Here is a 26,766-nt window from a genome sequence, read left to right as displayed (position 1 = left end):
CAAACCACAAACCCCCAACCCCCAAGCCGTTCACCACCATCCCTCTCCACCCTTCATTCAGGCACTCCCCGTGGAGAGGGAGGGGCCGGCATTCCTTCCTTCCCTTCACTCCGATTTGCTGCAGGCGCGCGGGAGTCTGCTCCTGGCGGGATGGATCTCAGTGAGCCCCACAGAGCCGGGGGAAAGGACCCACCGTCCTCGCCTCACGTGATGGCACGGCAGAGTTTGGTGTGCTCGACGGCCTTTGAGCGCTGCCATACTTTTCTCTCTCATTTTCCATCGCTCATCCCTTCTCTGGTATCCTCCCCACCCCACCCCCGGCACCCCCTCCATCTCCACCCGACCGCAAATGTGGGGTTCCTCTGCACTTGGTGAAGGGCCCACTTCTCTTTCTTTCTTCCCAGATCAACACGGATTTTTCAACGTGTCACCAAGGCCGATGACCCTCATCTTATATGCCTGGCCATACCTCTGCTCCGAGCTTCAGCCGAGCATAGCTAATGTCTCATTAATCGATTTACAGAGTTCGGATCCTGGGTGTGTGCAAAAAAAAAAAAAAAAGAGCTTTCGGTGTCCCTCCTTTCGTGGATCTTTTTCATCTCGGTCAGTGCCGTGACTGTACATCGGGTTGTTCAAGCTGGAAATACAGGAGAAGCTGTGACTCCCCTTCAACGTTACCCGCCTGTAAGTGTGGCCAGCGTGGTCTCCAGCGTTCCTGTCAGCCTCAGCTGCCAGCGTCTCCGCTCAGCCCAGGTCAGCAGCGACGCTGGCAGCAGCACGACCACGGCCTTGCAAGTGTCCTCTTTCGCGGATGCCGTTCTTCCATATCATAACCACAGCAACCTTCCCAAAACATAAATCCGATGTGATTTGTGTTACGCTTCAAGTCCTCAGACAGTTTGTTGTTGTATATTTCCTCTTCCGGGAACCTGAATTGAATGCAACTTGTGTTAATGCCTTTTTTTCTTCTTATTAAATGAAAAGTATTGGGGCACCATTGTGTAATGAAATTGTGTAGGTTCCAAGTGTACAGTGCTATGACACACCCTCTGTATATGGCACCGTGTGCCCACCAGCCAAAGTCAGATCTTCTTCTATTACCATATATTTGACCCCTTGTACCCTCCTATTTTTAAAAAAGATTTTATTTATTTATTTTTAGAGAGAGGGAAAGGGAGGGGGAGAGAGAGAGAAACATGGATGTGAGAGAAACATCGATCAGTTGCCTCCCACACGCCCCCTGACCAGGGACTGAACCGGCAGCCCGGGCACGTGCCCTGATGGGGAATCGAACCGGCGACCCTTTGCTTTGTGGGAGGACGCCCAACCCGCTGAGCCACACCGGTTGGGGCTACCCTCCTATTTTCAAAATTCCATGGTTCACTGTTGTTTCTAGAAGGCCTTGAATGAACTGCCCCGTACTCACTCCTTTGACTTCCTTTTATACAACTGACTCTTTTCATTACTCTCCTTGATACAAAAGAAGTTCTTTTGACCCATTCACTCAGCAAGGTCTAGAGGAACCTCTGAACTCTTGTAGGGAAGAGGAACCCGGAGTCAGAGGCAGGGCTCACATGCCGTCTGGGTGCATTGCCAGTGAGTGCCTGTGCGCCGAGTCCTTGTCTCACTCAGAGGAGGGTCCCAAGGGTCCCGTGGCACATGAGGGGTAGGGGACAAGGCACAAGGTGCGTGCACCTGAAGAGCAGGCTTTTTCCAGCTGTATACGTTCTAAATGCATTTTCTTTACAATTTTTTTTATTTAATCCTCACCTGAGGATATGTTTTTTTGATTTGAGAGAGGGAGGAAGGGAGAGGGAGGGAGGGAGGAAAGGCAAGAGAGAGAGAGAGAGAGAGAGAGAGAGAGAGAGAGAGAGACATAGATGTGAGAGAGAAACATGGATCAATTGCCCCCTATAGACACCCTGACCGGGGATCGAACCCACAACCTTTGGTGCTTGGGATGGTGCTCCAACCCACTGAGCCACCTTGCCAGAGCCCGAAGCATTATTTTTAAAGCCACGCTCTCCAAATCCTTTAGTATTGGAAACGGGCCGCGAGCATTCCTCGAGTCCGGCTCATCGTCCAGCCCGCCCCCACCCCTGTCCTTCAGATGACGTCACTGAAGCAGACACATTGCGCAACCAGACAAATGCTGGGCCTCAGATCGAGGATGATCAGGTTTTGCCTTTTAAATGAAATTTAAATTAATTTTTAAAAATTGGAAATGGAATTACTAGCCACCAATACCAAACCATTTATAATTAGTGTATTCCATAGATTTTTAAAGCACGTGTAGAGAACTATTTTCATTATCTCTTACTTCCATTGATATTCTGCTCTTGAAAACTTTGCCCGACCACAAGGTGGCAGCAGTGCACTCACTACGAGGACAGTGGAGGGCGAACTGCGAAAGATGTGGTTTTCATTGGATCCCAGCCAGGTTCCGCTTATTAATCAAACAGTCCGCAGCTATTTGCTCTATTTCTGAAATACGTTCTCCCTTCATATGATTTATTCATGAACTTGGATAATGTCCTGTGAAGTTGTTTTGTTGTTGTTTTTTTTTTTTGAGGTGGGTGGTATGTAGGAGCATTGTTATTCTAATACAAAACGTTACCCTTATCACAAACACTCAGAGAACATTTTCCCCTGTGGGGGGGCCACAGCAGGTGATGAAGAGAGAAACAGATAAGAGCCAGCCAGCGAAGGGACAGACTGCCAATCAGGGGAATGACGCTTCAGTTCCTTCTTCGGAAATTGGGGATCAGCTCTCTACTTGTCTCTGCATTTACAAGGATGTATAGAAGAATATCGATGCCGTGTTTGCCAAACAGAAGGAGGAACAGCGAGACTGGACCGAGTGATAACACTGTATTAGGGATGGTAGCTAATGTTTCCTGAACACTTTCCACCAAGCCACAGGCACTTATGTTACCATTTAATCCCCTCGACACCCTTCAGAGTGCCTTCTGTGATACCCGTGCTTTCCAGACAAAGCAGGTGAACTATCGGCGGGGAGTTAAGTGACAACTAGTGAGAAGGCAGTCTGGATTCTGACCCCAGGCTGCAAATGTCTCTCTTGCATCAAAGCTGAGCTTTTGTGTAAGGCTTCGTCCTGCTTAGTTGTATGCGTGTATGTATGTGGCTGTCTCCCCCAACACACCTTATGTTTATGTCAAGGAATCAGGACATGTGACTACTTCTATTTTTCAAAGATCTTGACTCAAGTGGGAAGGTCCTCATTACATAAACAGTATCTAGAATAACCATGCCGCGGTGCACTGCCAGACTGCCATTGTCTCTGTGCTGTAGCTTTTGGAGAGAGCTTTAGGCTATAAAATGCACAAAATATTCCTGCACAGCTGTTTTTTATTGAACTTACTGGGGTGACATCGGTTAATAAAATTATATAGGTCTCAGGCGTACAATTCTACATAATACATCATCTGTACATTGTAGCGTGTGTTCGCCACAGTTTTTTTAACCCTCACCTCAGGGATCCTGATGAAGGGAGAGAGACAGAAGCAGCGACGTGAGAGACATCAGTTGGTTGCCTCCCGTAGGTGCCCTGACTGGGGATCAAACCCATGACCTTTTGGTGTACAGGGCGACGTTTCAACCAGTGGAGGAGCCACTCGGCCAGGGCTGTTCACCTGTGTTGAGGGGTGGGACCTGAGCCCTCACCAGGTGTGAAGCTGCATTCTTGCCGTCCCTATACAGGTTAGCCTGAGCAGGCAGGTGCTCACAGGAAAGGTGAACCAAGAAAGACCAAGGGAGGCCCCCCTGACTCAGCCCAGGTTGCAAAGTGGAAGGTGCATGGGTTAAGGAGATGCCTCGTCCTTGCAGGCTCGGTGTCCCTGAGCACAGATGGTGGCAGAGGGGAGACCTGGGCATACCTGGGCATCGGCTTCCGTCAGCCACCTCCTCCCCTTCCAGCCCCTCTGCAGTGAGTTCAGCCTCCATCAATTCTTACTCCTCACACGTCTGCGCCCAGCCTGCCAGCGCCTCGGTCCTCCCACGAACTGCAGGCCGGGTAATGACCACATTACACAGAATGTAAATCAGATCACCCTATCGCCCCACTTCAACTCCTCCCTGTCTCCCCATTCCTTACGGGAGACAATTGGACATCGAAAAGTGCCTGCCGAGGAATGCCCCTCCCCCACTCGTCCAGCCTCTGCTCTTCCCAGAGGTCACCACGACGCACATGCACGTGGGACTCACCGACTACAGTACCGGCGGGTGCTCTGCACCCCAGCGCCCGCCCACCCACCCACCCACCAGCCGCGTCCAGCCCAGCCTCAAATCTGCCCGCAGCCGCACGCGTGCAGAAGTCCCCTGGTTGGTTGTGCCTCCCAGTTTGCAAGGGGAGCCCCTTGAGGGTTGGCCAGTGTCTTCGTTTCTGCATTCCCCACTGTGCACAGTGCCTTCTTTCTCGTGGGATTCTGTAAACACTGCGTGGGAGCTGCCATCCTCTCCCACCCCCAGCCAAAAGCCCTGCTGGATTTTCGGTGCACGACCAGGCTCCAAGCCATCCTTCCCAGTGTCCTCGGGCTGCTGCTCTGTGGGGCGGGGCCCAGACGAGCCGCACACCCACCCGGTGTGCGTCCTGGGTCTCAGCTTCCTCATCTCTAAGATGAATCGACGCCACCAAAAGCTTTGAGAAAACTGTAAACTCTATCACTTGCTTTTAGAATGGTTCTTGAAGGGTGGAAAAAAAAATCTAAATTTCTGGAGACTCTGATTTGGCTTTTATCCTCCGTGAATAACTGATTTCTTAAACGTCCCGCTGTGCAGGGAGACATAAAAGCAAGTTCAGGTCCACGTCTATGAGACTGATAGCATAACGCAGAGGTCACTTGGTGATTAATAATTGAGAGCCTATGCTGGAATTTTCCAGAACCATCCTTCTTGCAAAAGACCTTGACATCCCACAGCAAATAGGTGAGCCCACACTATTAAATTTTTTATTAGATTGTCAGCCTGTGTATCTGCTCTAAAACATGCAGCCCATAAAAACATACTTTAGTTCTCTTTAGCTGACTTGATGCAATTTCCTTCAGTGCTGCGGACTTATATTTAATGCCCTTTTCTACGCTTATGTCCAAAAAGGCAGGAGAAACACTGCAAAGCAGGCCATATTCTACAACGGAAAGCATTAAAGGGTGGTAACATAATTGAGGTCCTGAGGCCCCCCCACCGCACCCCCCAAAGAGCAAAGCAGAGTGGCCTTCATCTTATGCCGGACCTGTCTGCAGTATTTTGCTTCCGAGCCTTGTCAAGCAATAGGAAACTTGTTAGCTTTTATAGCCGAACCAAAAGATAATAAATAGTATCTGTAGCTGTGGGGGCGGAAGGAGCTTTATTGGTATGAATGAGGCAGGGAATTCGTGCCCATCACAGGGAAGAAATGCACAACAGATCATCCCTGGGACCTATCACCCGAGAGCTGTTGGTATTGATGGACAGAGAATCCACCCACTGCCACTGCTTTAAAAAAAATTTGTTTTCATCCTCATCTGAGGACATTCTTTTATTGCTTTTAGAGAGAGAGGGAGAGAGGGAGAGAAATATTGATGTGGGAGAGAAACATTGATCGGTCACCTCCCATATATGCCCAACAAGCGATTAAACCCTCAACCTCGGTAGGTGCCCTGACTGGGAATCGAACACTCAGCCCTTCAGTCTATGGGATGATGTTCCAACCCTCTGAGCCACAACGTCCTGGGCTCTTCCCTTGTCTTAATGTTGCAATTGAACAACACAGCCAGGTGTTGAAGGAAGCCAGCCCTCTGCAAGTTTGAGTAGTCATTATAATGACTCCTCATCATCATGATAAAATATTCTCTGTTGCCATTGCTGTGTTTCAACAGATAAAGTAAGGAAAGATCGGATCAGAAATGCAGTGCTTACCTGGCTGGTGCAGCTCAGTGGATTGAGCTCAGCCTGCGAACCAAAGGGTCACCAGTTCGATTCCCAGTCAGGGCACAGGCCCAGGTCACAGGCCAGGTCCCCAGTGAGGGCCATGTGAGAGGCAACTACACATTCATGTTTCTCTCCCTCTGTTTCTCCTCCCCTTCCCCTCTCTCTGAAAATAAATAAATAAATAAAAGGAAATGCAGCGCTTAACTTTGTCCCTGCAAAATGACAAATTTGACCATTCTTTGTCTCTGCTATTCCTCCACTGTTGACTTCTTAAAAAAAAAAGATTTTATTTATTTATTTATTTATTTGTAGACAGAGGGGAAGGGAGGGAGCAAGAGAGGGAGAGAAACATCCATGTGTGGTTGCCTCTTCTACACCCCTAACTGTGGAACTGGTCCATAAGCCAGGCACATACCCTGAGTGGGAATCAAACCAGTGACCTTTCAGTTTGCTGGCCGGTGCTCAATCCACTGAACCACACCAGCCTGGGCAAAAAAAAAAAAATGGCCAGAATTTTAAAGGCAACGCTGTGACAACCTTAACTTGGAGCTACGGTGGCACATTATCCTGTGGCATCTGAGACTGCAGGCTCTGAACCTCCCAGCCAACCTGCCCACGCAAAACAGGGCAAAGACAAGGGAAGAAAGTGGGCCGGACATTGCCGTGGGGCGTCTTAGCGGGTGGCATGGGGTGGGCAATGGGGCCAGAGGGTGTGAAACAAAACCAAGTGCCCAGGGTAGTGAGAGACCTTGACCTGAGGCCCAAAGAGAGTTAATGATCAAATAGACACAGGATAGCAATGGCGGATCCACACTGAGCCCACATGGTGTGTCAGGCATCGTGCTAACTCTGGCATATTGTGTGTGTGTGTGTGTGTGTGTGTGTGTGTATACATACATGTATGTACATATATGTGTATGTATTATATAAATGTTCAACTAATGAGGCAGTAACACCAGTCCCACTGCTCATAATAACTTTATTTCTTGATTCCTTACGTGACATTTTAGAATGTTGCAGTATTAATCAATACAAACTGATAGAAATATTTAATGGAATTTCTAATGCAAATCTTTGGGAATCTCCTTATTTTCATTTTCTTTACTTAAAAAACAGTTTTGTATTTTTCAAGTACAGTTGCCGTACAATATTGGTTTCAGAGCGACAGTATAGTGGGTGGACATTTCTATACTTTACAGAGTGATCACCCCGATAAGTCTCGTACGCACCTGGCACCATGCATGGTTATTACAGTATCACTGGCTTTAAGGAGACTATCTGACAGTGTTTTTTTTCCTGTATTTGTTTCTTTCCTAAAGTAGTAGGTAACACAGTGTGGGAGGGAACAATTATGACTGAGTCTCGCTGTTGGTTTGAAAATGGCTAAATTATACCTTATTTAAATCTCATGCTATAGATTGACTCCTTCTGTGCAGGGATTGTGTTTGTTCTTTTTATAATCCTCACTCAAGGAGATGTTTATTGATTTTAAAGAGAGAGAGAGAAGGAGAGAGAAATAACGATGTGAGAGAGAAATATTGATCGGTTGCCTCCTGTACGTGCCTTGATCTGGGATTGATCAAACCTGCAATCCAACCCACGTATGTGCCCTGACCAGGGATCAAACCTGTGACCTTTTGGTGTATAAGACAACACTCCAAGCAACTGAGCCACCCAGCCAGGGCAGCCTTGTGCTTCTTCTTGATTCTATATTGAGTGCCAGACCTGCCGGAGTCACTCAATGAATGACCATGGAGGGGACTCATGCAGACGCCTAGCCCACCTTAGGGAATATAGATATAGCAGCTTTCCCAGCCTCCTGCCAGCCAGAGGCACAGAACAAAAACCACGTGATCATCAAGGAAAAATAAAGTAAGTAGGTGTGGCTTTTCCTCACTTCCGTTTGGCTTCCTTGGAGAAAAGATGCTTCCAGACGGCCTGGCACTTTCTGCCTGTCCCCCAAGACACACAAGGGACTCTGTTCTGTCCCTGGGTCCGCTGTTGACGAGAGGAAAATGTGTTTCTGGGCAGCTCTTCCTAGTGGCAGCAGCTTTCTTGGGTGACCTGGTGCCCCATCAGTAAAGCGTCCGGCCCACAGACTCCCCAGCAGTCACCGAACGGATGGCGCCAGCTGGAACCGCCAAGCACCGCGCCCCCGGGGGCCACTTCCCTGAAAGTCCCTGACACAACACTTTTCCGAGGGAGTTCTGCCTTGTTCAGCATTGTTCCCGTGGAGCTGGCCAGCCTGAACACCAAGGTCCTTAAAGGCTCTTTAAGAAAATTTTTTTAACCCTCACCCAAGGATATGTTTACTGATTTTAGAGACAGAGGAACAGAGAGAGAGAAACATCAAAGTGAGAGAGAAACATCAGTTGGTTGCCTCTCACGTGCATCTGGCCAGGATCAAACCCAAAACCTAGGTATGTGGCCCGACTGGGAATCAAACCTGCAACCCTTTGGGGTATGGGATGATGCTTCAACCAACTGAGCCACCCGGCCAGAGCAGGGCTCTTCGGGCTGCTGTCCCCCTTTCACTGCACGCAATGATGAGCTAGCAGGCTAGTTCTCAGAGAAATGCATTTACATTGCTTCTCTAAAAGCTGGTTTATTTCTACTCTGCTTCCGAGTCTGTGGAAGAAATCAAATACACTCGTCTGCCTGGCTATCAGATTCTGGTTGTCTCCACCCCCACCATCCAATCCAGAGGCTCAAATTGAAGATCCTCTGAAAGGCTGCCTCAAAGCCTATTTCTTCTATCAACAATCTCTCTGAGTATTATGTTTGGAAGACTCGGTTTCATAACTGTATCAGCACTCTTACTCCAGAATTTCCAGAGCCAATTCTTCAGGAAGGCTTCTCAAGCCAAGTACGCGCAAGTCATGTGCTATTCACACATCTGCTAACAAGATCAGCCCTGGCAGGGTAGCTCAGTGGGTTAGAGTGATGTCACAGTGTCCCAAGGTTGTGGGTTCAATCCCCAGTCAGGGCACATGCATCCACCAATGAATGCATCAATAAGTGGAATAACAAATCGGTGTCTCTATCTCTCTGTCTCCCCCCCTCCTTTCACTCTCTCAAATCAATCAATAAAAATTTATTAAAAAGATTAAAAATTCGGCAGCCCTGCTGACATCCCCTTCCAGAGGGAGGAAGGGGGGTGCACGCGGAGGGGCCGCTGGGCGAGGGGGAGAGAACACAGACCTGGCTGCACCCTCAGGCCCTTGCCCACGAAGCCCGAGGACGCTTTGGGGAAAGAACCCAGGCTTCTCACTTTCAGACTCCCGCGGCATCGGGTGAGTTTCAGGGGCGGTGGGTTCACAGGCAGAAGTGCCCGGCCCCGTGTCCCCCGCAGGCACCCGTCCTCCGCGCTCTCCTTGGCTGGGGGGCGGGGACAGAGCTCCAGGCAGCTTTGGTTCCCGGTAAATCTGAATGTGGGCCTGAGGCTCTCCCCATCCCATTGCAGCAGTCGGTGATGATTTACAAGCAGCCTTCCAGGGGCATTCGTGGTGTCACAAAAAGAGGTGGAACGGAGAATTTCAAATACCAGCGGGGGCCACGTGAGGGGGGGGCCTTTCCTGGTTAGTCGTGAGCTCTTGGGCAGAACGCGCCGTCTTCTCATCCCCCCTCCCTCACCCCGAAATAGGCCAGCGGCACCTTCCACACGGGGTGCTGTCAAAGGGGGTGATGGGTATGTGCACATAAGTGTAAACACCAGGAAAAACGTAGTCCAACCACGGCGCCCTCCCTTCCCTCCAGTGCGTTACCCATCTTATCATAGCGACGTGTGCTCCAGGGGACAAGACTTCTGGGAAGCCGACTTGCAGACTGACATCCGGCGGGAACTTTTGTAGAAGACGTTAGCTCAGTGGCAGACGGTGCAGCCGCGAGGACAGCACAGCTGCTGGCGGCAGGGAGCTGCCCCTGCCCAGTCCCGGGAACCCGGTGGGGGTGGGGGTGTTCCCTCTCTGGGAAATACGACATGTATCCTTTTCACTTTCAGGGGCTTGCAGAGATTTTCTTTGTGGCCAGACACACTGCTGCTTTGTCTGCCTACCCCGGTGGGTGGGTCTCAAAAACACCCAGAGACGGGAAGACAGGGAGCTTTAAGGACGTTAAAACCAAGGCCAGTCCCAGCTGCTCCAGGTCTCAGCTGCCTCACTCCAGAGAGCGAATTCTGGGCTGAACCCCAGAATGAAGAGCAAGGATCTCACGTGCCTTCCGTGCATCTGGAGCAAGAGCTGGGGGGCCTGCAGGAGCCCCACATCCAGACCCTGCCTGTGTACTTGTCCCCACACTGTCTCAGAGGCCAAGACATGGGTGCTGCATGCAGAAGCCAGCGCCCCTGGGCAGGTCCACAGACTGGAGTCCTGACCAGTAGGCCTTGTGCGAGGAAGTAGGACCAAGTAAGGGGAGGAGGCTCACGCACTGATCCTGGAGCACGGTGCCCAGTGAGGAGAGCAAGACTTGTGGGGGAGAGTTTTGGGAATGAAAGGATGGCAGGGGTGTCTTAGAGTCTTTGGGAGGAAGAGCAACACATGACCGAGAGAAAGGTTCGAGAGTTCACAGGCAAAAATCGAGTTCCTAACTGTGTCCAGGGCTGGCCCGTCCGCCTTCCTTTCCCCCAATGTCAAGGTAGAACTTACTGCTGCTCATGTTTCCTGGGCAGCAGCACACAATTTCTAGTTTTTCTCGAATTAAGCGGAGGCCATAACTTGTTTCAATGAAAGACAAAGCTAAGGACTTCTCCAGCCAGTCTCAGGCGGCAAACACAGTGTGGACACTTCACCCTGGAAATACTTGCGTGTGAATTTGCTCACACTTATGAAGAAGTAGAAAAGGAAGAGATAAATGAAAGTAAGAATAAGAAGCAAACAGAGAGGCTGGGGACAAGTCTTGATGTTCAGATTACAGATAATTATAAAGTATCACCCTGTCTGGTGTGGCTCGATGAATTGAGTACCAGCCTGCGAACCAAAGGGTCACTGGTTCGATTCCCAGTCAGGGCACATGCCTGGGTTGTGGGTCAGGTCCCCAGTAGGGGTGCGTGAGAGGCAACCACACGTTGATGTTTCTCTCCCTTTCTTTCTCCCTCCCTTCCCCTCTGTCTAAAAATAAATACCGTATTTTTCAGATTATAAAATGCACCATTCCCCCCACAAATTTGGGAGGAATTGTGGTTGTTAATGCTGCTGTTGAATTCTGTTTACATTTACATTGGTGAAATATTATGTTATTTATGTTCTTAAATATTTTACCGCATTTTTTGCTTCAAATTTTTTCCCTATTTTCCTCCTCTAAAACCTAGGTGCATCTTATGGTCCAAAAAATACGGTGAATAAAATCTTTAAAAAAATAATTACAAAGTTATCTATACAGAAACCTGGAGACTCTTCACTTTCTATTTCAATTTCTTTTTTGCCTTAGATCATTTTGTAAAACTGTAAAATTTTGCTTCTCACTTTCCCATTAGAAGGTTGACTTCATTTCTGTTTTCATTAGGGGGACACAGTGGCTTGTCCAGAACTGGCCTCACTGAAACCCCACACAGACAAATCAGCATTTCGATAGGAGAGCTCTTTGCTTTGGGGGGTGGAGCTTATGAGAAAGAGAAATCTTTGAGATCAAACCTCACCTGTCAGCCCCGGCACGCATGCACACACAGCCGTAAATGTTAGGGGTGCAGCTTGACTGTGAGACCAAAGTACACTTTTCATAATGTGGACACACAATAATCAGGGGTCCCGTCTTCAAAAGTTCAGTGTCAAAGTTGTTATGCAGCAGTGTCAGCGGGTGAAAAGCACCTTTTCTTCCTCTGCACTCCGTAAACTGCTGGGTGGTCAGAGGGCTCTATAAGGAACGCAGGCCTCCTGCTCGTTGTTAACCAAAGACACCCCTGGGTAGACAGAACATGCCGTGATTTGTCTTCAACAGACATCACTTGAGATGTGCTTACAGCACCGTGTGGACAACGCCGGGCTGGGTCCTTTCGCACCAGGCGGTGGAGAGCTGGAGGTTTTCGAGGGAGGCACTGGACATGGATGACGTCTGACTCGGCATTAGAACTGGACAGAACAGGACAAGTTCTGGAAAGAACTTGGTGTTAGAACTGGACGAGTTAGAACTGGGCTAGAACAGTTAGAACTGTTAGAATTAGAATTTAGAATTCCATGGGTTAGAATTTGGAGCCCTCACTTGTCTTCTGTGCAGGGAGACTCTTCAGCAAAGGCAGGCTGAGCCAGGAACCTGAGCTCTTGTAAAAAATCAGCCCGGCCCAGACCAGCGTGGCTCAGTGGGTTGGGCATCATTCCACAAACTGAAAGGTCGCCGGTTCGATTCCCGGCCAGGGCACATGCCTGGGTTGTGGGGCCAGGTCCCCGGTGAGGTGCGTGGAAAGGCAGCTGATTGATGTTTCTCTCATATCAATGTTTCTTTCCCTCTTTCTCCCTCCCTTCCCCTCTCTCTAAAAAAAGAAAATCAGCCTGTGGTAAGTCCAAGGGAACCACAGAGACAGATGGCTGTGGGATCACAGTGTTGTTTGTGACAAGACATGTGCCGTCATCCATGCGACTTATCTGGACCACCACAAATGCACCTCTCGAGTACATCTACTCAGGGAGCTCAGCTGGGAAATGCAGCAGAGGGTGGTGGGCGACTTGGTAAGTTAGTAAATCCAAAGGCGACAGGTGCCTACTGGGCAGGCCTGCCTGAGACAGGCACGTGTCCAGCGTCTGGTCCAGAATGTTGTCCCCAGCCCCTGTTAGGTTTTAATGGTCCCCTGGCTTCCCCTGTGCATGCTGAGCATGGCACATCTGCAGCTGCCTTGGGCTTCCAGGAGAACTTTCCAGAAGCCCCGAGGGCTGAGCAAGACCCCTCCTAGGTTGGAGGAGCAGGACGGCAGCCTGTTCCGGGCTTTTCTCCAAGAACACCCGGACATGCCACTTACTTCCGTGTGTTCCTTTGTGTGAGCACGTGCGAAGGTAACAGTTTGCATGAAATGCAGTGAGCACACTGGCAGACACCCATCGAACGCCCTTTTGTTTCCTTGTTTGTTCTCTGAAAAATGTTCTTTGGAAGCAGATGCACAGTGATTGTGAGCTCATGCAGTGTGAGGCTTAGGGGCACAGCAGAGGGGCTGGGAAGGGCGGGGAAGGGCTAGATGGGGCCCATTAGTCCCTAGTAGATTCATTAGATTAATGAATGAAGAAAACACTGCCTGATGTTCCTCCTGGAGGTGTTCCAGCACCACACACGCGAGCACACACACAGCAAGGGTGTTGTTCTTGGCTCAGAACTTTGCTGAGAGGGTTGGTCAAGGGTATGCTAGCATGGCCGTTGGTGGCCAGGTGAGGGTGGAATGTATATGCTGCTTTACATGTTTTATTTCGTTTTTAAGGTTTCACTTTAGTTATTTTTAGACGGAGGGAGAGAAGCATCAATGTGTGGTTGCCTCACTGGGGACTTGGTCCACAACCCAGGCATGTGCCCTGACTGGTAATCGAACTGGTGACCCTTTGGTTCGAAGCCCATGTTCAATCCACTGAGCTACACCAGCCAGGGCTATTTTACATGTTTTAAAAGGCCTCATGGAAATTAGCCCATGAGTGCTAACCAAATATGTGCGTGTGTGTTTGAAACATAATCCTCATTCAAGGGTATGTGTATTGACTTTAGAGAGAGAGGAAGGGAGAGAGACAAACATCAATCGGTTGGCCCCGACAGGAGATCAAACCCCAAACCTTTTGGTACACAGGACACTCCAACCAACTGAGCCACCCAGCCAGGGCTACCCGAATATATTGTAACAGAAATGTCCTCTAGCCGAAGACCCCAGGACCACACCTGCAGGTGAATACGTTGGGCCTTTTACTGGTTCCAGCGAGGGAGAGTACATGCAACATACGCATGGGGAGCCTGGGGTGCGTCTCCGTGTGAGGGGTCAGACCGACTCACTTCAGGACTTGGGCATGTGGGTGGGACTCGCTTCAGGACTTGGGCAGTGTGGGCGGGGCTCATACAGGACTTGGGCAGGGTGGGCGGGGCTCATACAGGACTTGGGCAGGGTGGGCGGGGCTCATACAGGACTTGGGCAGGGTGGGCGGGGCTCATACAGGACTTGGGCGGTGTGGCGGTTTGCAGGTTGTGAGGACCCACTGCCAAAGAAAACTCCTGTCCTGGCACTGGAGCCCAAAGGCCAGCAGGGAAGGCAACCCCTCCCGGGTGTGGCCCCTGTTCCAGGCTCACCAGGTAGCCTACAGGCAGGCGACAGGGCTGCCGTCAGGTCACGGGACTGATGAATAAGTCTAAGAGTTCGGTGTCTGGAAACCTACAGAAAATAAAATCCTCGGCGAGCCAAACCCATAAAAACAGAAGAAAGGAGATATGCACATGACTAGAAATGGAAAAAGAAATAACCATGAATACTGACAAATGTGCAACTTCTAAATGCCCATGTTGCAAAACGAGGCCAATCTGCTGAAAAATATTGCAGTTAGTGTTCTAAGAAAATACCTATAACTAAACTCGATTCCAGAAGTGCTCAAGGACCGGACCTTCCCAGGGAGATAAACCCAGAAAGAAACATGGCCGTGGACACTGGGACAGCCCCCAGCCTCGCCCTGTTACACTGGGGTAGAAAATTATTTAAAACCTAGTAAGCAGTTGCCAAGTAGAGAGGTTGTTTTTGTGTTTGTCACACCAAAGCCAAGTGTTAAGTGACTAATCTCAGTTATGAATATGGACATCCAGAATCATAGAGAGGGATCACCTCAGCACCAGAACAGTGGTCTTAAGGAATCTGTTAAGATAATATGGCCGAGTGACTGAGAACAGGAAATCTGACTGTCTCCATGGATACTGGAGAGGCTGTGACAAAAATCTATCAGAAATGTTTTCCCCTGAAAGCCTTGATCGTTTGAGAATGTGTTGATACTTTTTTATTATGACAACAAAAATATGTGCCTTCACACAAGTGCGCTGCAAGACACTGAACCTTCCCATTGCTGTCGGGAGAAGACAGGTGTGTATTTTTTTAACCCCTGTTAAAAAATGACCCCTATTATTGAACACCATGCTCAAGTTGGTAAGAGAAACAAGTAAGGGAAATATTGGACAGGAGGAGGCAAGAAAAAAAATCTTGGAAACAGTAAGAAATCACAGTTATGGTGGTTATGACATTAATATACAAAATCTACTACTTTCCCATGTATCCAATGAGAAAATAAAACAGAAGCAATCACTCCATTGAAAGTGCTTGCCAAGTGATGAAATATTCAGAAATAAACAACGAGAAATGTGTAGGACCTGTCAGAACAAAACCATAAAACCCGCTCAATGATGTAAAATGAGATTTGCATACAGGCCTAGATTGCAGTATTCTCGAGTAGAAAGATTGATTGTATAAATTCAGTGCGACCCATTTAAAAAACAGATGCATGTCTGTGTGGGGGGGAGAGGGGATGAGAGTTGAGAGGAGTATCGACTTAAAGTATTCATAGTAATTCATAAATTTTCATATTAATATGAAAATATTTGATGCTAATATGAATTAAGCCTTAGAAATTTAAAGGCACTCATGGAGAGATAATAAAAAAATAGAGCCACACATTTAAAGGAATTTAGTTACCCAAAAAATGGCATTTTGAACAAGTGGGGAAAAGATTATAATTGTATTACCAAATGACACTGTTTATATATTTTATTGGCGCAAGTGACCAGCCATTTGGAGAAAACAAAGAAAAGGCATCTTTACCTCCATTACCTGCAATAAGTGAACCCCAGGGACTTGGAAGACGTAAAGGTGAACAAATAAAACCATGAGGATGTAGAAGAAAATAGGAGTGAGTTTATTTATAATCAGAATGGGGTAGGCCTTTTAAAACTAGAAACAAACCCCAGGATCTATGAATGAAAATATGATAAATCGACAACATGAAACTGTACACTTTCTCTATGCCAATAAATAAACTGATAAATAACATCAAAAGCCAAATAAACAAATAAAAATATTTGCAGACACAAAACAGAAAGGTTCCAAAGTGCACCGGCGAATTAATGAAGATAAAAACTTGTTCCCAGTCATTCACACTTTTCTAAGCCACGTGTCCTCATTACATTGGAAAATGCAGAGCAGTTACTTGGATGGTCAAAATACGAACTACTTTTGTTTGCTTTTTATTGTTTTTTTGCACAAAATACAAAACCAAAAAGGCTTTTTTTTTTCCAAAAGCAAAAATGGAGTGGGGACCCATTTTCTGACAGCAGCAAGAAATGAAGCATTTTCTTAACATATATCAAAACACCCGACCTGTTTCTAAAAGGAGTTTCACAGACATTAACAAAGGAGAGAAAAGAAAGGAAACAGCAGGGGTTGTCCATCCCACGAGAACAGGTGAGCTCCAAGCCAAGCACTGGCTCTCCCGGCGTGATGCAGGGATGGCCTTACTTATCAAACTGGTCATACGCCAGGTATCCTCTCTGCACCTGCACACAGGCGCTCACACTCACTCACACACACTCACATGCACACACAGCACACGCCATCTTCCCCACTACAAACAAGTCCATGTGCGTCAGCCAGAAACGAGTGAAGTGAATGGCTGGAGAAATGTCTGCGATTTCTTTTGCTCTGAAAAATTGAATCCTAAGTCGGGGGGCCAGAAGCACCCTGGAGGTCCCAGGGCACAGAGCCTCCTGCACATCTGAGCTCTGGGCAGTGACTGGAGGACACAGTTGAACGGGAGATGTTTTCTTGTGTCTCCCTCTGATGTTATTAAAAGATAAGAAAGATGGCGAGAGGCCAAGGAACTGGTGTCAGCCAGACAGTCTAAGTGGTGAATTCTGTCACTGTGTAAGTTCAACATTAAAGTTGCCTTGGCTTTCAAAACACACGTCGCACAGCTTTCTGGGCTGAGCTGGGTGGACAGGCTGTGGGGAAGTGGGTCCCCAAAAGCCAGGCACCTGCGTGACTGGCTGTGCAGCCACGGTGGCCCACCAGCCCCTCCTGCTGACCACGACTGCCTGTCATCGGGGAAGCCTGGGCCACACCATCCCCTCCCCCACACAGGGAGCAAGAAGAGGCCCCAGCCTCTGGCCCTGGCTTGGAAACACAGAGGAAAAGCACAGGATACTTTCACGTTATATTGCGCACTTGTAGGGATCCACAGATTTCTAAGCCTCATCCACCCCAGTACATGTGCACAAATCTAATGCATTCCTTTAAAAAAACACACACACGGCTTAATTTAGCTTTAGATATTCCATGATCTAAATGGCAATTCTTTTTATTTTCTGATCCACACCGGAGGAAATTTTTTCATTACCTCTAGAAAGAGGAAGGGAGAGAGCGAAAAACATCGATGTGAGAGAGAAACATCCATCCATTGCCTCCTGTATGTGCCCGAACTGGGGATCGAACCCACAACCCAGGTGTGTCCCTTGACTGGGAATCGAACTCTCAACTCCCTGGTTACGGGATGACACTCCAACTGAATGAGCCCCACCTGCTAGGGCTGGGCTGGTAATTCTGATAGAACTCCCCCGCCCTCTGGGTTTTGCAGGGCAGAGCAGATCACTTGCCCCCTATGTTGGGGGCAGCACGCCGGAGTGGGGGCTTTCCTGGACTCTAGAGAAACCCCCCTGGCTTGACCAGTCCTGTCCTCCCTAGATGAGGCTGGGTGGCAGAAACTGAGCCGCTAAGAGGATCGTTTACAAGGTCAGCTATGTCTTTCTCTCTTTTTAAAACATTGAAACAGCATAAAACTACTTCTGCCAACTGTCTTGGTACATGAAATCTGAACTGTAGAAAAATCAGCCATCAGTGTTTAGCTTCAGTTTGGTTGAGGCCTATTTCCTTTCACCAGCCAGCTATTGGAATGGATTTGGTAAATGGGGTTCATTGTCACTGGAAGTAGAACCGATCTAGGTGTGTGCACAGGCTAAAGCAGACGTGGAACTGTCACGCAAGTGACATGCAGGCATGCAAGACCAGCCCTGAAGGCCCCTCTGACTAGCCATCTTGGCCACCCCGCCTCCCAGCTGGGCTCCCCAGGAAGTAGGGACGGGCAGAAGGACCTTCCAAGGGTCCTGCTGACCAGGAGGCTGTTCCAAGGACAGCCAGCAGCTCCTCTGAAAAGATGACACAGAAACGCGCCCACATCCTTTCCCTGAAAGTGACAAGGAGACTGGAACCAAGGCGTCTGAGGGTGATGCTGTGATTGGCCACCCTCCGAGGCCTGGTCACCGCCAGCCTGTGCGTGCGTGTCCTGCCCGCTGGGAGCCGGGCATGTCAAGCGAAGTCTTTGGACACAGCTTCGACAAAGTTGGGCGCCGACATGAGGATGCCGATGGTGCAGATGATGGTGAAGACGGAGAAGGCCATGAGGCACAGGCGGTCCACCACGCAGGCGGCGAACTTCCACTCACTGCACACCGCCTCGCTCTCGTCCTGGCCGCGGAAGCGGTTGGCGATGTAGCGCACCTCCTCCAGGATCTTGGCGAGCTCCGGGTCCCCCTCGGAGGGCGGCCCGCCATGCAGGAGGTGCTCGTCGTGCGCGTGCGCCGGGGAGCAGGCCAGGCGGCCGCACACGACCCCGGAGTCCGGCGTGGGGGCGCAGTGCATTCCGTCCAGGCCGCGGAAGCCGATGTAGAGCAGGTTGCCGTTGGAGGCCGGCGGCCCCGCCACCGCGCTCATCTCCACGCTGGCCAGGCTGCAGCGGCGCGGCTTGTGCTGGCACGCCGGGCGCACCTTGTCCTCGCCCGGCCGCTTCATGCGCAGGAACCAGGCGCACCAGTTCAGGAGGATGATCCTGGTCTGCGGAGACACAATGGAGCATGAGGAGTGGCCCGATGCAGGCACCAGCCCGTGGAACCCTGCAGTACCCTGGGGGCAGCGGCCCCCCTCCTCCCCCACCGGGGGACGAGCGGGATTCTTCTCTGAACGGCGCACTGCCATCACAGGGAAGACAGCCCCCCGTGGGAAGAGAAGGCTGCCTTGCATGGAATGACAGCCCTGAGCTGTGTGAACAGGGCAAGTGGCTTTGCCTCTCTGATCCCTCCTTACCTAACTCCCAGAGGTTTTATTTTACTTTACTACACCAAAGTGTTGTTCCACTTATCTGTGCATCCACTGGTTGATCCCTGTACCTGCCCCCACCAGGGATCGAACCCGTAACCCTGGTGAACGGGAATGACATTTCAACCAACTGAGCCACCCGGCCAGGGCGCCCCAGGGACTTTTAGTTTACAAGGGCAACCCGGTGACCTCTGTCCGATGCTGGCGAACCCCTAGCCTGAAGCCGTTCAAGCTGGAGTGTCCGAGCACTGCAAGGCGGCGGGGGGGGCGGCGGGGGGCTGGAATGTAAAAGCAAGGGCAGCGGAAGTCAACAGTGTGAAACAGGAAATGAGGGTAGGGCTCCCAGGATCGAAGAGGTAGGCGGCGGCGCCAGCAGGCGCTGAGCTGTCCAGACTCCTCAGCTTGTTTTGTCCTGTTCAGTACACAGAACCGTTGGGGATTTCATGTGCCCTGGGGGCTCTGTGGGTAAAAACAAAACAAAACGAACTGCCGGACACTAAAGCTGTACTAATCAAGGGAGCTCAGGGACCTCCAAGCTTAGTCATTAGGCTGCAAGGACGAGTGAGCAAGATCACAGGCGTGAACATCTGAGACAGGGGTGTCGTCGGCCTTTCTGGGCAGGGTCAGAGGGCACATATTGTAGCCTGTTTTTCACTCCGCTCTGCTGATACGAGGCAAAATCAGCCGCAGCCAGCCTGTAAAGGAAGAGGCATGCCTGTTTCCTAATAAAATATCTAATAAAATGTCATTTGTAAAAGTGCTCGGTGGGCTGGATGCGGCACCCGGGTCATAGTTTGCAGGCCTCTGACCTGATGTGTATGATCATGCGTGGCCCACACACGCAGAAGACATGGGGGGAGGGGCACATTCTTGTTCCGCCCTTTGATGGAAAGAGAGCCATCCATGTGCCCTCAGGTGAAGGGAGCCACCTGAGGCCTTGATCCAGGTAATAAAGCAGCGTGTTCTTGCAGGGGCCTGTTCACATCAGAACCTGAAACGCGGGCCCTGCCCGGGAAACTGTTTTCACTTCGGTTTGATTGTAGGCAGGCTCCATCGGCTAAATAACAGGGACATTGTCTGTCTATTAGATGTGAATTTCATGTCTGTTGCACTTCCTGGTGGTCACTGACCACGGCAGTGCACTGGCACAGGAACAGGCCATGAGAAGGACAAGGAAACATGGGAGCAGTTTCCTTGTGGCTGTGAGCACAGCCCGTGGTCCCCGCAGGTGGCTCTCTGCATGCCACCCACAGCCCTTGACCTCCGGTCTGCTGGCCCTCGAGGCTTTTCCACGGTTGGTGGTTTCCAAGGTTTCCATGTCAGCCCTCCCCACCAGGTTCAGGAGACACGCGGTGTCACTGGGGTCTTTTAAGACCCTTAGAAGTCCGTATATGCCCCCACATTACAAATAAAGAAGCCGAGGTCCAAAGAGGCCAATACACTGGCCCAGGGTATCATAGGGATTACGTCACCTGACTGATGTGGACTCCTGGCCTGTCAAAGGCCCCACAGGGTTCAATTTCAGACTCCCGAGAGTGTAGCCCCCACCCACCCAGAAGGCACCGGGGAGCCTGGGCCACAGCCCGAGGGAGAGCATTGGGCACGTGTGCATCCAGACCAGAGGCAGCCGGGCACTCGGAGCGCTGGGCAGTCTCGCCAGCAGCTTCTCCCACCACGTGGGGGGAGGCTCATCTCAAGCTAATACGATCCACAACGCCAAGTCAATTTCAGCTTGAATCATTGGCTTTCAAGGCTCAACTATCTCGAAAGATGACATTATCCTCTTGGCACTTATCAAACTGTGCTCGTGACCCCTTCTGTTAGGTCACAGTTTTGTCTCTGGCTGTGCAAATGTCACATAATGCCACCGCGCTCGGCAGTATCTCTTTCAGAGCTGCAGATCATAATAAAAGTCCCTCGGAGGCTGTTTCTGTTTCAAATACACTTGGAAAGGAGGAAAGAAAAACGCAGTATGCTATGTGCAATGAGAGCGTGAGATCCAGGCTTCCCATCTCATTTGCAGCCATTGGCTCTAGCACACTCCTGTGTTAAGAGGCAGATAATTATTGCTCTTCATTAAGATTTTTCTGGAAGAGTCCAGCGCTGCTCAGTCATTAAAAATGGTTTGGTGCCTTTCTGTCTTAAGCCCCTGATTTTTTTTCTTTTAGATTTTATTTATTTATTTTTAGAGAAGGAAGGGAGGGAGAAAGAGAGAGAGAGAAACATCAATGCACGGTTGCTTGGGGCCGTGGCCTGCAACCCAGGCATGTGCCCTGACTGGGAATCAAACCTGCGATGCTTTGGTTCGCAGCCAGTGCTCAATTCACTGAGCTACACCAGCCAGGGCCAATTCCCTGATTTTTACATCAGTCCAAATATAAGACATAAGAATGTGTGTTGATATTTGCATACACAAACACTGGAAGGAAAAAAAAGGGACTTAATTCAAATGGTTTTCAGCACTGGTGGTGGAGGGAGGAGCTGGGGCCAGAGCAGAATTTCCTGACGTGTCATCTCACTTTTATGACATGGAAATGTGTTTCCTGTTTCAAACAGATGCGTCGGTGGACGGAAAGTGTGTCCGGGTTAGAAAAGGGGGACCTTTTCAAAACAAGCCTATGGACAGGGCCATGTGCCCTGCAGGTGAAGCGGTGGCATTTAACAGAAGCTCACTCTCCTGCTGGTACAATGAGGTATGAGAATTGTTATTAAGTGTAAGAACTTGCCATGGGAAGGGATCTAAGGGGACATAGGAACTTTGTGAAGCCATTTTCTTTAGATTCCGTATATGAGCAAAATGTGTATGTGGTATTTGTTCTTCTGACGTATGTCACTTAGCAACACACCCTCTAGGTCCATCCATGTTGTCACAAATGGTAATATTTCCTTCTTTTTATGGTCTAGGGACATTCCATTGTGTGTATATACCTCATCTTTATTTATTTGTCTACTGATGGCCATTTAGGCTGCTTCCGTGTCTTGGCTACTGTGTATAATGCCAGGTAGCCTTCTTGCAGCTTTGCTAGCTTTAAAAGTATACATGCTACCAACTAACAAGATAAAAACCCATAAAAAATAGTGGCTATTCCTGTGTGAACTTGGCATAACTGTCAATATTGCACAATGGAGGTTGTTAGAAGGCCCAGATCGCCCTGCTCCTGGAGGTTCAACAAAATGCACCTTTTATCTTGCAACGCATTTAGCTGCCTGACCTTGGACGCTAGGGTCTCTAAACATGGGCTCTTTGGACATGAGATGGCTTCTTTAGCTTCCCGCTGTCCCCAGGTCACCCTCTCTGGACAGGAAGGCTGGAGGGTGTGCAGGGTCCAGGTTAGGAGCAGGTGGGGACAGCCCTCACAGATGCTGGCGTGGAAGGCATCACCCAGGCTAATGGACAGGCTATGATATTCAATCCTTTCTTTTTCACCTATTTCCTTTTCTCCCATCCCCTGTCCCACTGGGGACTACAGACCTTCATTCGGTAGGACTTGGGTCGGAGTGCATCCCCGTGTACTGAATGTCTATTTCTGTGCACAGCGACTCTCTTCTTACTGTTTGGAGGACCCAACGGCGCCGCTGTGCACCCACCACGCGGTTGTGTCCAGCCCCTGTGTGGTTCTCCATGGCGCATGCGCGAAAGGGAGCTTTTAAAGTCGCTGTGCCAGGAGGACACACGGGGCAGCCAGTGTGCGGGCCCTGCTCCGCGGGCCAGGTCCTAAGAGCCATGCCACCATCCCGAAGGCAGAGTAGTGCAGGCAGGTGAGGTCGCAGAAGCACTGCTCTTTGTTAGTTAGGGGACGCTGGCGGTTGGGACTTTTAAACTAGACCAGTCATCCTGGCGCTTCGGTTGGGGAAGGGCCCTGACTCCCTGCGGTGGGGCTGGGGGGTGGGGAAGGGACGCACCCACTTGGGCATCTTGCCGCCGTCAGGGTCGTGGTGGTGGTACTGCAGCACAATGACGGTGACGACCACAGACAGGCCCACGATGATCATGGTGCTGGCGAAGTACTGGGCTGCAGAGAGAGCGGGTGCGGGGTGAGACACGGCCAGGTGGCGCAAAAATCTCAGGGCAGAGGTGGACACAGACCTCCAGTGAGACTCCGCAGCCCATCACAGGGGTCCAGTGAGGGGCCCCTGAGGGGCTGAGGGGGTGGCTCGCATGAGAAAGCATACGGACCCAGATTGTAACAGAAACCGCCTGGATGGGGAGAGTGTGGGCACCTCTTGGTGGCCGCAGGGCACGGACGTGCTGCGGGTGTAATGAGGGCAGATCCGGTGTCACCTAGCTGTCCTATCAGGCCTGGAGACTTGGGGGCCTGGTGTGGAAGACGAGTCTCACCCCATCTACCCAGAGGCACTGGGGGAGGGGGGTGTTGCTGGCGCTGCCAGAGGAAGAGGGCGGCGGCAGTGACTTTTCAGGCCGGGCACATGCATTTCAGCTCTGATGGGCAAGCTGCACGTCTCCACCTTGCCCCTGGTGAGAAGCAGCGCACAGCAGCGGAAAGAGCTCCCTCTGGCCCACTGGCCACCATCTGTGAGTCTGCACCGCCACCCAGCCTCCCGGGGCCTTGGGTCATTCACTGACCAGCAGGGCCAGGGTGGAAATGCCTTCTCTGTAGGTTCCGTGCAGGAATTCTTTGGGCCAGGGGTCCAGGAGGAGCCTGGCATATGGCTGGTGGCATTCTTTGATTGGCAGCTCTGATGACTAACCCTGCAGTGAGGCTGGCTGCCAAGGGGGCAGAGCTATAAGCAGGAAGCATACTGGGGCACAGCCAGGTGTGCGGCCCACACCCGGGTGGTAGGGACGCCTCCTGCCCTCCAGGTAGGAAGGAGCTCACTGTCCTCTCCAGAGACCAGAGGTGCCTGTGAGGATCCTCTGGAAGCTGGTCTCTGAGACTTAAAGTTAGCACCAGGGACCAAAGGGGGCTTTTGAAGGGGTGATTAAGTTAAAATGAGGTCATTAGTGGGACCTGATCCCATCTGATGGGTGTCCTTCTGGGAAGGGGAGATTTGAAGATTTGAACTCAGGAAGAGACACCGGTGATGGATGCAGAGAGAGGAGCCCACACGTGAGGACCCAGCCAGAGGGCGGTCGTCTGCAGGTCAGGGAGAGAGGCCTCAGAAAAAACCACCTACCAACACCTTGCCCTTGGACTTCCAGCCTCCAGAACTATGAGCAGATACATTTCTGTGCTGGAAGCCCCCTTTTGTGGGATTGTACTGGGACGTCTCCAGCAGGCTAATGCAATGACCTAGGGAGGGATGCAGGGTGAGAGGATCTCACAGCTGAAATGTCAAAACCTAGGTCAAGGCCAACAGCATTCTGTCCTTCCAGACACATGCTCTCCCATTGGCTGGTCAGTCAGGGCAGGCCTGCCCACCGCCCACTGAGGGCGGTTTCCGCTGCTCGTCCCTGTTGAAAGCACTGTGTTGGAAGGTGGCAGGAATGGTGGCAGACCATCAAGTTCATGAAGCCTGGGGTGTCCCTGTAAGGCTCCCCCACTCCCACCCACCCCTAGGTAACCACGAAGGATGCTGTCAGGCGGTGTGGGCCCACAGGAGTGATCGCAGACGGCATTCCTGCTTCTGTCCCCCACTGCCCAAGGGGGGCAGTGACTCTAGTGTGAAACCTAATTCCCACTGGCAGAGTGTTTGCTTCCTGTCTTCACATCTGGCCGGGAGGGCCGGTTCCCTGGCCAGGATAGAGCCCTGGCCGCTGTGGTGAGGGTGCCAGACCCTAACCAGCGCGCCTCTGAGCACCCCTTTGCGTAGTCCAGTCCAGGGAGGCTCCCGGCACAAAGCAATGCTGCCCTCTGCCCCTGCCATCCCTCCCCGGCAGAAAGCCACAAGTAAGATCTGTCTGGGCCGAGGCACATTTGTCCTGCTCGCGTGCCCTCGCATGCTCAAACTTTCCACGGAGACATTGTGTTACCTCAGGAAACAGTGGCCGAGAGTCGAAGTGTGTGCCCATCCCATTTTAACAAAGGGTTTGTGAGAAGGTGATGGTTTGAGCTACAACAATGAATCTCTCATGGGAAAATCTCTGGCTCCAACACAAACACGAGGGGGAGACGTAGGGTGGGAGAGGGCATTTTTGCATCTTAGAGCCAAACTGCAAAGCTGGACTCCCCACTGCGCTCACCTGGGCCCAGGTGAGCAGAGAGGCCGTGGACCACTCTGAATAGTTACCAGCCACCACCTCACGGCAGACGCCAGGGGGCGCTGCAGCTCTCCATGACCTTGGAGGAGTCGCTTTGCCCTGAGACAGTGCTAGGAGATCCCGGCCCCCTTGCAAGCCCCTGTCTCCGAGAGGAGCCCCACGCTGGCTTACCTATCAAGGGCACCGAGTCGGATGTCGCAGGCATGATCTCAGCCACCAACAGCATGAAGACGGTGAGAGAGAGCAAAACTGTTATCCCTGAAAGAAAAACAAGGGGCGCCGGAGACAGACTGACTATAAGACCTCACACGCCTCTAACGGGATCCTAACGGGTGAGTTAGAGACCCCGAAAGTGTCTGGGGGAAGGGCAGGTGTGTCCAAGACACCCCCGAAAGCAACTGCCTGGTTCCCTGGACTTAGGGGATGGGCCGTTCTTCGGGGACAGTCACGGCATTGAGGAGCGCTTGGTGGAGTGAAATTTCAGAGCCAGAGCTTTAGAAGGACGCAAAACGAGTCACTGCAGTTAGCGTTAGAATCTCTCGTTTTCTTTATTACTTTAGTGTTGAGAGGTGGTGTCGTTTGGCAGGAAGAAGAAGAGTGCCCATTCAAAGTCCTGACTGTGCTCCTCACGAGCTGTGCGACCTTGGATGAGTCACCGAACGTGCCCCAGCCTCGCACTCAGAAGACATGGATGTGAGAGTGGTTTCTACATGGACCAAATACGCTCTCTGGTGACTCTGAGAATTTGAGAAACTCATTTGGCTGCTGTAAATGTTAAATGATCTTGCTACTAGATGACCCTAAGGAATTACGCTGTGTAGGGCAATTTGCAAATGCAAGCTGATAATGGATTAAACGAAATTATTTCCTGTACTTGGCGCATGCTGGCTGGTTGCTCTCAAAAGGCAGAAGGAGGTGGCAGGAGGGGAGAAAGGGCCCCTCCCTGGGGGTTCCCACGGTCCGTGTAGGGTCATAGGGTGCTGTGGTACCTCAGCAGGGCCTGACAACCACACAGAACTGACACCAGCAGCCTGTGGTTCAGGGTGCCGTCCTGGGCCCTGCGGCCCCTGCGTGCACCCAGAGCCTCGCCCGTCCGGCGCTGTCCGGGGTGCTGAACTCCGTGGGGCATCCTCCCGTCCGGTCTCAGACCCCCACCGAAGATGGGCACTTACCGAGGGAGATCTTCTCCCCGGAGTCTGCCGGGAGCAGGAAGACCAGGAGGGCCAGGGCGGAGATGAGCACACAGGGGATGAGCAGGTTGAGGCCGTAGTAGAGGGTCCGGCGGCGGATGGTCACGGTGAAGGTGACGTCGGGGTACGGCTCTTTACAGCACTCGTAGAACTTCTCGCTCCGCTTGCCCGGGATGCCTGCACCGGGAGGGGAGAAGGCGAACTATCACTTACGTGACATTACCCTGTTTGTTCAGTTTAATGCGTAGCACACGCAAACACAGCCATGGAGAAGTTTACGTGCTAAAAAGTTGGGCAATCAATGTTTGAATAAACACTTCCTGTTTTATCCAAGAGTTGTTTGGAAGTGTCTTAGCGATGGGTGAACAAATTAGCAGAATTGTTTGATGGATTGGAAGTACATGTGCTACAGACCAAATGCT

The 26,766-nt window shown here is 50.9% G+C and overlaps 1 protein-coding gene across 1 annotated transcript in view; it reads right to left on the bottom strand.

The window, feature by feature from the left end:
- Positions 1–15,767: 15,767 nt before the first annotated feature.
- CHRNA7 (cholinergic receptor nicotinic alpha 7 subunit) overlaps positions 15,768–26,766 on the bottom strand; it is a 66,167-nt gene continuing 55,168 nt past the window's right edge. The window contains exons 7-10 of the mRNA XM_045824980.1: positions 26,327–26,521; positions 25,326–25,412; positions 22,898–23,007; positions 15,768–18,733 (exon numbers count right to left, since the gene is read on the bottom strand). Of these exons, the coding sequence (XP_045680936.1) occupies positions 18,209–18,733; positions 22,898–23,007; positions 25,326–25,412; positions 26,327–26,521 (917 nt within the window). The 3' untranslated portion in view covers positions 15,768–18,208. The remainder of the gene's footprint in view (positions 18,734–22,897; positions 23,008–25,325; positions 25,413–26,326; positions 26,522–26,766) is intronic.

Source organism: Phyllostomus hastatus, unplaced genomic scaffold (genome assembly GCF_019186645.2).
Source record: "Phyllostomus hastatus isolate PE091 unplaced genomic scaffold, TTU_PhHast_1.1 phas_scaffold_555, whole genome shotgun sequence".
Lineage (NCBI taxonomy): Eukaryota > Metazoa > Chordata > Mammalia > Chiroptera > Phyllostomidae > Phyllostomus > Phyllostomus hastatus.
The sequence above is the reverse complement of the archived record's forward strand: the minus strand, read 5'-3'. Positions and strand labels throughout refer to the sequence as shown.